We start from the raw sequence: 12,082 nt of genomic DNA on the forward strand, positions 1-12,082 counted from the left end.
GCCACACACACACACACACACACACACACACACACACACACACACACACACACACGGTGAAGTCTGGTCAGTTTTAGAAAGACCATTTTCCCACACTCGGAAGTCTGGACTCTGTAGTGAACTTTCCCAGTAAGAACTACGGCTAGGTTTTTTTTCCCCCAGTTTATATTTCAGTGCTTTCAAGGTTTAAATTTGGCAGTGAGCCATGATCTTCCGACCTCTGCTACATTTGAACAGGGGTTCCTAATAAAGTGCCGAGTGAATCAGTGAATCCTTTGAAGTTGTCAGATTACTTTTTATTTACTTGTTTATAGCTAAACAAGTAAATTGCTTCCATAGTGAACCCTGTGGTTGTATTATACCTTCCATGAAGCTGGTATTTTCTTCTGACTATGGCAAGTTCCTCCATTTTCCTTCCTATATTCCAAAAACAATCGACAGATTCCAGATCCCGGGTTTCACACTGAAGATCACTGTCACCAGGGGGTCTAAATTTATGGCAAATACCAAGAAAAAACCATAAGAACCAGCAATCTGTATTTAGAAGATAAATTTGAAAAAACAAAACAAAACCATCATCTCAACCTGCTGCTTCATACTTACAGCCAGCGTGAAAACTGGCTCCACTGATGTCTCCTTTGGTTGTTTCACATATTACATCACTCCAGTTTTCTGATTGTTGTTCCAGGTGGACAGTCAGGGCATGCACATGTTCACTGATCTTTTTTTCCATGCCTTTATACCCATTTACATACATTCTCCTGAAACCTTTTCCTTCTGGCACAATGCAGCAGAATGTGGCTCTGCTGCCTACTTCAAGTATTTTATCCTTTGGGAAAACTGATATTTCTGCTGGGCTTTGCATCCCTGCCAAACAACAACAATGAGGCATAATAAGCACAACTGTAAACTATGTAAGAATTATGAAAATCTAAATGATTTGAATTCAACATTAACCAGGTAGCGTCTTCTGCATCCATGGGCTTGATTGGTTGTTGTATTGGGACCTGAGCCGGACTGAATGGCGAGCACACTGCGATGGTAAATGGGAAGTCCATTTCCAGGAATGAGTAGATCCTATCTGTGCAGGTGCCACAACAACTTCACCCTACAACATTATCATAAACACATTAGAGGAACAGCTTTTTGTTTGGAGGCTACAGAAGTGAGGATTATAGTTACCCATAATAATCTCTTACATTGTGTTCAGGTTTGTCTGCTATGAGAAGCTGCAGCTCGTACACGAGCCCATCTCGTATCACAGAGCAAGAAGGGTCATCTTCCCACTTTAACAGGAAACTGTCGTAGTCAAGAGTCACATTCTGAGGTCCACAACGCAACACACCTAAAGGAGAAATTCCATGTTTAAAGTGGAACACTGAACGAGTCTTAAGCTTAAATACATAATTGTTGGGCTATTTGAACAGCAGTCAGTAAGGACACAGGATAGTGGTGCCAATAGCGTTACACTTTTCTCAGTACTGATGCTCTGTTAAAGCCTCTGGTTTCTAGTAATGTCACCTTTAGTGCTGTTACCTTTATCAGTGGCAATCCACTTCTTGGATCTGATACTACTAGTCATTTCCAAATCAAAATACTCCTTAAACTCATAAAATAAAACAAACACTGAGCCACCACTGCGAGTTAAAAACCAGTGTGGCTTTTCTCCTGGGTGCTACAATAAAGTTTAACACCCTTAAAAAATTACTGTACTGTATACGGTCCTTATATTCCCTGAAACAATATTTGCTCTTCTGCGAACCTAGAACTGGATCTAATATTTGAATCTGCAGCTTACTTTTTTTTTTTTTTGCACTTTTTCTCTCAGATCAATCTTCTGATTTAACTTGACAAGACTGCTCAAAGACATTTTATATCTATTAAAGGACGGTACCACAGACCTTTATGGCAGGTTAATTAAACCACTACTTAAAAAGCAGTCACTTGACCCAGCTAATTATTATAGGCCATTTTCTTTTTCAGAAATTCTTGAAAAAGGTTGTTAAACAGCTAATAATTTATCTGCAAAGGAACAGTTTATATGAAGAGTTTCAGGTAGGATTTAGAATTCATCACAGTGCAGAAGCTGCTAGGCTACTGCTGACAGTAACATTTTATCACAGGGATTAGAGCACGCTGTAGGTATTACAGGTACTACACTGCAGTGGTTTGAATTAGTGGTGTGCGGATCGATATTGAAATATCGATTCTTCCGATACCAGTAATTTATGTTCTAGAATCAATTCTCATATTAAAATATCGATATTTTAGTACTTTGGGGTAAATTTGTAGTTTTTCATTAACAGGAACAAAGTGGAAAGAAACTATATCATTCAGATCGTCTAAATTGGAAGGAACTATTTCCTCTTACGCCTTTCATAGTCATGTGCGAAACACAGCTGTATAAATGTGTCCAGCCCCTGGTGTGCGCACTCACAACAATGGCTGAGCATAAATGGAGTCATGTGTGGACGTATTTTACCTCCACAAACGGCCGAGGCGCGGTTTGCGATACATGTGGCAAGACAGTGACGTGTTGTGGCAACACCACTAACCTCGTCAAACACCTCAGAGTAAATCACATCACAGAATATAACGAGCTTATGTTGAGGTGAACTGAAGAGGAGGAGAGGGACAGGTGCTGCTAGGGCGAGACAGACGTCTCTCAGGGAGTCCTGAGAGACGTCTGTCTCTCAACATGTTCAAATAGGGCACAACTTCAGGTTTTTTATTTCTACATGATGATAGTCTGATGCCCTGCAATCATTATGAAGTTATATTATTATAATTACATAATACAATTATATATTGTATTATGAAATACAATGAAACATTACGTTTTTGTCCAGAGTATCGGTATCGGATCAGTATTGTTGATACCACCCTGACTTTTACTTCAATCAGTGGTATCTCACATCACTAGTTTGAATCATATCTATTTAACAGACTGCAGTCTGTTCGCGTAAATGGAGAGTCCTCTTTACACACTAATAATTATGGAGTTCCACAGGGTTCAGTGCTAGGACAAATTCTGTTTACATTATACATGCTTCCCTTATCATCAGAAGGCATAGCATACATTTTCACTGCAACTTTATCTGTCCATGAAGCCAGATAACATACGCAAATTAGTTAAACTGCATGAATGTTTTAAAGACCTGGATGGCCTCTAACTTTTTGCTTCTAAATTCAGATAAAACTGAGGTTATTGTACTTGGCCCTGAAAATATGGTAGCTAACCAGATGCTTGATCAGGATGGCATTACTTTGGCCTCCAGTAACACTGTGAGGAACCTTGGAGTTGTTTTTAACCAGGATATGTTTTGCAATGTGCATATTATAACACAAATATAACTAATTTGTAGGACTGCTTTATTCAATTTAGGCGATATCCCTAAAAACAGAAATATCCTGTCTCAGAGTGACGCTGAAAAACTAGTTCATGCATTAATTACTTCTAGGCTGGACTACTGTAATTCATTATTATCAGGATGTCTGACAGACTGACAGGGACTAGAATGAGAGAGCATATTTCTCCTATACTGACATCCCTTCATTGGCTTCCTGTTAAATCCAGAATTGAGTTCAAAATCCTGCTCCTCACATACAAGGTCTTGAATAATCAAACCCCATCTTATCTTAATGAGCTTATAGTACCATATCACCCCATTAAAGCACTTCAGGCTTACTTGTTGTTCCTAGAATATAGGATGGGAGGAAGGGCCTTCAGTTTTCAGGCCCCTCTTCTATGGAACCAGCTTCCAGTTTGGATTCACGAGACAAACATAATCTCTACTTTTAAGATTAGGCTTAAAACTTTATTTTTTACTAAAGCCTATAGTTAGGGCTGGATCAGGTGACCCTGAATTATCACCCAGTTATGCTGCAAGCTGCGGGACTTCCCATGATGCACTGAGTGTTTCTTCTTTAGACACCACGGTACATTAAATGCAGTACTTATTATTGTGTAGCTCTCTTCCGTAGAATATGTTTGTCCTGTCTTTCTGCCCTAACCCCCAAAGGTTGGGGTCATTTGCCTTGTTCTGTCACAGGTTTCGTCCTGACCAAAAGAGTTTTTTCTTTCCAGTGTCACCAAGTGCTTATTCATGAGGGAATTGGATTGGATTGAATTGAACTGAATATGAGTCTTTGTGGATCATCCATACACACTGATAACCTTCTTGTTCAAATGTGATTACTTCTGGTTTCAGCATGAACATGGTGATGGCCAAAATGCCGGAGTACAAAACTTGCTCTTATAGATTACATGGTGGCTCCATCAAACTTGTATCTGTGTCAGCTTGTTATGTGCTCACTGAAGTAGATTGACCTTAAGTAAATATAAACATCTCTTAACTCTTAATATGCTAAGCAATCTGACATAGCAATGTAGAGTTTTCTGGTTCTGTGTTAAACATCCATTCCTGTGCATCTTTTTGTTTTTAAATTCTTTGTGGGAGGAACTCAGAGGGCACAGGAAGTGTAAAACTGGGCAATGACAGCTCTGCTCTACTTCTGCACTTAAGATGTTATGCAAGAGAAGATGGGGAATTAGCATGTGATTGCCTGCATTAAGTGTAAGGATAAAAAGCAAGATAAAAAGAAAAGCCATGATGCAATCATGTGATGTTGTACAATCAATACAGCTAACTCATACTCATGATAGCAGCACAGTGTTAGGATGATGTGTAACTGGACACAGAGCAAGTCATATTATTTATAAAACATTTTCATGAATAATTCTCTAAAATCCAGCCACAGCACAAACAAGGTCAACAAGTTCACACAAACTAGTGAAAGTAATTACTAAATGATACCTCGGCTTTGTTCTTCAGCTCAGTGATGCTAGTTCAATGCAAACTGTGCATGATATCGATAACGCTATTACTCAAAGCCAACCAATTTTCTTTGGAATTCCTGAGGAAAATGATGATGAGGAAAATAATATAATTTACACACACATATAAAAATAGTTAAAGACAACATTTATAACACCCACTTATAATCAAATAATCTCAAATCACTCAATCAACGAGATGATGTAGACACACTCCAAAGTCCCTGAAAATGAGTTGCACCTCCACTGTTGCATGCTGATGTAAATTAAGCTTGACCAGTAAAAAAAGACTCCACATAAAAATGATCTTGTATGCACAGGCATCTGAAATCAATATTTCTTGGCTTTATTAAACATATCAGATACCTTTCATACCTGTAGATTATCAAAGGTAAGATGACGACATACTCACCGTTTTCTTGTCTATCTTGCGTACTTTTTCCGAAGAGTGAGAGCAATAACAACCATGCAATCATTATCATAATAATCGTGATGATCCTCTTGTGTAGAACTGTTTATTTCTTGACAGAAAAAACTGTCATGAATCAAGTCGAGTTGTTGTGATAGCTATGGCAATTAACATCCGCTCGAAGGTGGTTGAAAAGCAGATTTCCAAGGCTTCTTTCATCAAAGCAAAGACATTTACACAAGGAAGTTCGGGTTCTGTTTGAAGACTGACACAGACAGCAGGCAAATGTCACTGTCTGTGTCAGGTTACTTCCTGTAGCCTGCCTTCCTCCATAAACACAGTTTGGAAGTGCATTTGAGTTACACTGTTCTAAAAAATAGTAATGTCAAATTATTTTACTGTGTATTTTACAGTTGTGTACTGTTTTTCTAGAATATCATTACATTTACATAAGTAGACTGTGATCTGACACGTCAAATGTAAAATAACATAACATCACTGTAAATGTAATAAAACACAGTTTACTTGTTTTGTATATTGTATATATAGAAATATATTTTTTCTTGTACATATGCATATTTAGATTGTTAAAACACATTCACAAATGTATCATGATTTCACAAATATATGTCCGTTATTTGAAAGATTGAACTGTTGCCTACGGGTGCCTACTGGGGTCAGCGGGGGAGCTGGCCCCAGGGAGGGGTCACTTGCCCCTCCCTTCTTTCCCTCCCCATCTCCAGCTGCCTCCCTCTTCCCGCTCCACCACAACCACCCACACATGCAGGACCTTGGAGTAGGGGTATGTCACCAGGGTGCAGAGGAGGCTTTTAAATGCACCTTAGAACACACATGCATCAACACTACAATGAGCGGGTGGAGGGAGGTTTGGAGTCTTCTCTCACCCCCGTTCTCTGCGACCTGCTGGAGCGGGGGGGCTAGGAGGAGGAGTTGGCCGTCCGACTGCGGTCTGGAGTGTGGGGCCTCCCTGCTGCTGCGGAGTCGGGGCGGTCTGCCTCCCCCCACCGCAGGGAAAAGGGTAACACCACCTGGGTCTGGGTGCAGTTCCCCCCTCCAGGGGCAAGGGTACCTAGACCCGGTTTGTAGAGTACGCTTGGGGAGTGTGATCGTGTGTACAGCGTCTCTTTATGTCTGTCTCCACGTTGGTTGAGTGTGGAGTAAGTGCATATGAGAGCATGAGGGTGGGAATGGATGTTTGTATCTGTGTGTGCCTGTATGTCTGTGTCTATATGTCAGGTTGGGTATCAGGCGCCACCTCTCTGGGGACATCTAGGCCCTCCAAGGTTTGGAGGCCTATCTCCCCCTACCACCACTTCCCCTGCCAGTGGCGGACTCCCTCAGACATCGGTGCGTTGGTGGTTCTTTGTGTCCGGGGATGGGCGTCCAGGTACACACCGGCTCACTCCTTGGCGGCCGCTTATCGGGGCCTGGAGCCTGGGGCTCGCTCGGGCCACTTCGGAGGTGGGGTGCCCCCGGCCTCTCGGCCTGGGGCTCGGTCACTCAGGCACGGCTGGCTGCCGGCGGAGCTCACGGGCGCGTCACTGCAACTCCCCCTGGCTTCTGCTCCGCGGCTGCTGAGTGAGCCCTCATCTGGGACTCTCCTCAGCTCTTTCTGGGACAGTGGCGCGGCTGCCCCTCTGTTGGTCTTCCTTGGTCTCTTGTGTTCTGGGGGCCTCTGGATGTCTGGAGTTTTGATCTCCTCCATACCTGCTTCATGCCCTGGAGGACGGGGCTGTGGCCCCCCCACACCCTCTAGCAGATCATTACATGAAGGAACCTTTTAAAAAAAAACAAGCGCGTCCATGCTCACAGGTGTACACACGGGTGATCACACCCACAAACTACACCCTTTTTGGCTCCTACCTCAAAGCACACTGTGTTCTGTTGATCTTATGTGCTGCACAATAATGTTTAATATTTAGTATTTACTGTCATATTCCCATATATCATTGTGATGTTGTTTATTCTATTACTCTTGTTCTCTTCTGCTTGTTTTCTTTTTTCTTTCTCAGCAGGTGATCCAGGTGATTGATATATGCATTTTTTTTTCCTCTGCCCGTTCTGTTGGTTTTTGTCTTTTGCCCTTCTCCCCCGTCCCTCTTCTCAGCTGTTTCTCTTTCCCTCTTTCTTTCTCCCCTTCTTTCCCCCAGTCAAGTCTGTCCCGTATTCAGTAAGTGAAAATAAAATAAACAATAAAAGGTGAATCAAATGGACCATTACGGCAAGGCTGGGATGGTCAATTTGGTAAAGTAAATCCGTTGGGCATCTTTCTTTGCCTTTAGACAACAATTCTGATGGCAAAAGAGCCAAACGGGACAGGCGCCAAAAAAAAAGAAAGAAAGATTGAACTGTTGAATTCATTTTGCAACCCTGTATCAAAAATACAGAAACAAAAGATGCTGTTTTAAAGCATTTATTTGAACACTTGTTTATGCACTGTATTGCAAAAAGTCACTCACTCAGTTTAATTTTTTTATAGTGCCAAATCACAACAACAGCTGCCTCAGCCTCAACTATCATGTGACCCCCTTTGAGCAAGCGCTTTGGTGGCAGCGGGAAAGAAATACTCCCTTTTAACAGAAACAGTAACCTCCAGCAGAACAAGGCTCAGTGAGGGGGAGGACAGGAAAAGGACGTGCTGTGGAAGAGAGCCAGAGATTAATAATAACTAATGATTGAATACAGAGAGGTGTACAAACACAGTGAGTAATAAAGGTGACTGAAGAGGAAACACTCAGTGCATCATGAGAATCCCACAGCAGTAGATCTATTGCAGCGTAATTAATGGAGGGTTCAGGGTCACCTGATCCAGCCCTAAGCCATAAGCTTTATAAAAAAAAAAGGGAAGTGTTAAGCCTAATCTTAAAAGTAGAGACGGTCTCTGTTTCCCATCTCTATCCAGTTCAGGAAATTCAGGTGTTCCAATCACTTCCATACGTACAGGTGTATGAAATCAAGCATGTAGACTGCTTCTACAAACATTTGTCAAAGAATGGGTCGCTCTCAAGAGTTCAGTGAATACCAGGGTGGTACCATGATCGGATGCCACCTGTGCAACAAGTCCAGTTGTTAACATTTCCTCACTATTAAATTTTCCACTGTCTGCTCTTCGTGGGATTATAACAAAGTGGGAGTGATTGAGAACAACACACACAAATGATCCTTGCAAATGATATTTTTAGCTTGGCATGACTTGCAACGAGGGGGAATTCTGTGGAAAAACACCCGAGTCATGTGATTTATTTCACATTATTTCAATAAATTCTTCCTGTGTCAGTCATTTAAACCAGAGCATGGTTGAGAGCTTTGTTGCTTACACAGACCACAAAGAGAAAGTTCAGCCTTTCCTGTTCACACACTCACACACGCGTTCTAGAAATTCCCGATCTGGAAAAAATACTGTCGGTCAGGATGTGAGATTACAGTTATGGTTGTGGTGGTGAACCCCACACACTTTGAAGATATGTCAGCTGTTGGGAAATGTTTGGCTTTTCTTATTTCCTGAAGAATATCCTGTGGAGTTCTCAGTGATCACAACAGTCTCCTCAGATTTCAGCATTTAACACCCTTTAAGTTGGTTTTTGGAGTTACTCTTCTGTAGGATTTAGCTCATTTTTTTGACTTTATGAATACTCAAGTCTCAGGTTGACTTCAGTTCATATGCAGATTGTGGTCATTTCTGTCATGGTTCTGGGTCATTTTGACCTAGCATTTTCTGTTTCTTATGTTTTGGAGTTTCTCTGTATTATGATTTATGTCTGATTCTTTAGCTTTCCTGTTTTGATGAGTATTATAAATCGATGTTTCAGTTTGGTTCTGGTCATGAGTTTAGTTTGATGTTAATTCTTCTTTAAGTCTCGGTCATCTCTGGGTTCCATATGTTATATTCTATAGTCTGCCTCTCAGTGTCAACTCTGCGTCTTTGTGATTTGTTTCATGTTTTCTGTTTTATTTTGATAGTCCCAGTCTGATGTCAGTGTGTTCAGTTTTACTTCTCCCCTGTCTCGTTAGAATAATTTCTCCCAGCTGTGTCTGCCTCCTGTTTCCCATTCCCTGATTACTCTCCAGTGTATATAAGCCCTGTGTTTTCCTTTGCTCTCTGTCGTTTAGTTAATGGCTGCTCACTCTTGTTCTTGCTGTGTGGTCGGTTTGCTTGCTTGCCTGTTAGTTTACTTGTTTTCCCAGTTTAGTTAGTTTTCTGTTCTTCTTATTTTCCTGTAGTAATCCGGGTATCTTCAGTTCACCTCTGCTTCCGCGAGTCCTGCCTTTGGGTTCAATCCTGCCTGCCTGCGCAGCACACAGCCATGACAATTTCTTTACATTCTGATCGCTTCAGTTACACTGGGGAGGTTTTAAACATTTTAAACAAGATTATTTATCTAAAGTGCCCATAAAGGGATCATTAGCTGCTCATTCATAACACAAGATTATCTAAATGTTGTTATGCAAAAAAAATTAAAGTTGCCCTGATTTCAAAACCAATGTGACAGACTTGAGGTATTGAGGTATACTTAGGGGCTTAAACAGTGAATATTCAACAAGAAAGTTTTAAGAAAAAAGAACAAAAAGTCTGTGTGCTGAAAACCACCAACATTCCAGTCAGAAACTGCACATTCACTGACGTGAGTAGAAAGTTTGTACCAACAGACACATTTTATTAAATTTACCTTGAATGGTGATATATAATAATCCCAAAACAAACATTCTGCTGACAGCTCCCTCTTGTGGTACTGAAGGGTATACAATGCCTTTTTACATGGCAAGACCAAGGTCTATTAAGTTCTCATTAGTGATCATGATAGATTACAGCTAGTAGTTTTGAAAGGGATTTGTTTAAAATTGGGACGATCTCTTAAAGTCCAGACTCATTTTTGGGGCCACTCTCGAGTGAGCACTGTAGGAGCTGTTGGCACTTCAGTGGTGGTTTTCTGCTTGTTTAGGTTGTACATCTTTTACCACCTATGTGGCTTTTGTGGAGACACTAATATGTGTAATTTCAGGAAGGGTAGAAACAAGTTTTTTATTTTTATGATGCACATCAAGTATAGCCAATTAAATTTCGACTTTAGGTTGTTTTTCTTTTTTGCCTTGTTATTTAAGATTTGCACTCTGAGATCAGCTAATGAGTCATCGAAATGTGAAAAGGTGCCTCAACTACTCAGTTGTAGTTAGAGTAGTTTGTGCTTGCAGCTCCTGATGATAAATCTACTGAAATAAAAGTCAATCAGGAAATGCAGGAGGAGTAGAGGAACTGCAGAAATACACCAAAGTACAACTGCTGTGTAAATGCACTCGTATACTTTGCACCCCAGACATGTAATGTGTGACAGCTCATTATCATCAGTATTGCAGTGCTGGCTCCATCTAGTGTTCACTATTCATGCAAACATCACCACAGCAGATCATCATGGTGCCTTAATGTTTCTCTCTAAACCAAAACTCTTTGAAGGCAAAATCAAATCACATTAAAACACTTGAAGCTTCTTGTTTTATTGGTTTACAGCATTGAATCAATCGTAATTTCTTGGTTCTTATAAACACAGATCAACAGCAAAGACCTCTCAAAGCTACATGGAACTATTCACATTTTTTTCAATAAGGTAGGGCACTCATAAATACATAAAATACACATAAATCAGTTTGTCAGTTCTGAGATCCTCTATTGTTCATTTTCTCTTCGCTCCAACATGATCAGCTCAGTTTCTGTGGTGATGGCAGTCTGATTCAGACAACAGCACTAAATTGAAAATGCAAACAGCTGACATTTGTACAGAATTCACAGGATTCACATGAAAATAAATCAGGCTTTAGAAAGGCTTTTCTCAAATGTCTGAGTGGAATTTCTAGAAACAATTTCTCTATTTACACCGTTGGCTTTTAATTGTCCAATAAACAAAATGAACAAAAAGCAAATTTTAGACTGTTCTAGAGGCCAAGTGGGGACCTCATGGAAATCTCTGGATGACAGGGAGAAATGTGTATTCACTGACAGGTTTCTGTAAAGCCAGATAGACAGGAGAGTGCTGCAGTCACCTGCAGTTTGCATTGAAGATACTGACTTGTCTAAAAACATATTTGCTCTACTCTTCAAAGTAAAAGTTACACAGTTGGAAATGTGTTGTTTGCAATGTAAGGCACAACTTTTACTTTGAAGGCAAAGAGTCAGTTTTTAGCATCACACTTTTCACAGTGTAACTCGAGCTCAGAGGGTAGTTATTGAGTGTCTGCAGGCAAGCCAGTATCTTCCATGCAAACTGCTGGCAACCTGCAATTGCAAGATTTTCGATGCAGCACTGTATAGCTTATCGTGACCAATTTCACCCTAGTAACCTCCATTAGTCACTCCAACCAGCCTGTAATGCAGACCAGGGATTCCATTACCTGTATTTTTATCAGTGTATGAGTGATTGCTATTTAGGAGGTTGATGTGTGTTAGCAGTCCTCAACTTTTCCTAGTTGCTTCCTCTGGGGTAAACCAATGTGTCAATGTGGGGAGTTTAGGTTAGGGTGTTTCCAATATACATCACTGAATAAAGCACAAATGTTGTTCAAGCTGTTATTGGAGTTTGTATATGTGTAAATATGTCTTCTTTGTATTATATTTTGGTTTGATATTTGTGTATGTCCTTCGACGCACATATTAAAAAAATATGTAAGACTGCTTTCTTCCATTTACACAACATCTCTAAAGTTAGATATAACATGTCTCTTAGTGACGCTGAAAAACTAGTTCATGCATTTATTACTTCCAGGCTGGACGACTGTAATTCATTATTATCAGGATGTCCAAAAAACTCGCTGAAAAGCCTTCAGCT

At 40.6% G+C, this 12,082-nt stretch overlaps 2 protein-coding genes across 2 annotated transcripts in view; both read right to left on the reverse strand.

The window, feature by feature from the left end:
• Positions 1-793, reverse strand: part of LOC121814153 (leukemia inhibitory factor receptor-like) — a 5,456-nt gene extending 4,663 nt beyond the window's left edge. Inside the window, exons 1-2 of the mRNA XM_042218725.1 lie at positions 604-793; positions 363-488 (exon numbers count right to left, since the gene is read on the reverse strand). Coding sequence (XP_042074659.1) covers positions 363-409 — 47 coding nt within the window. The 5' untranslated portion in view covers positions 410-488; positions 604-793. The remainder of the gene's footprint in view (positions 1-362; positions 489-603) is intronic.
• Positions 1-12,082, reverse strand: part of LOC102289956 (leukemia inhibitory factor receptor) — a 28,628-nt gene that overhangs the window by 7,025 nt on the left and 9,521 nt on the right. The window lies entirely within an intron of this gene.

The sequence above is a fragment of the Haplochromis burtoni genome, unplaced genomic scaffold (assembly GCF_018398535.1).
Source record: "Haplochromis burtoni strain Fernald_Lab_line unplaced genomic scaffold, NCSU_Asbu1 Contig_22, whole genome shotgun sequence".
Classification (NCBI taxonomy): Eukaryota; Metazoa; Chordata; class Actinopteri; order Cichliformes; family Cichlidae; genus Haplochromis; species Haplochromis burtoni.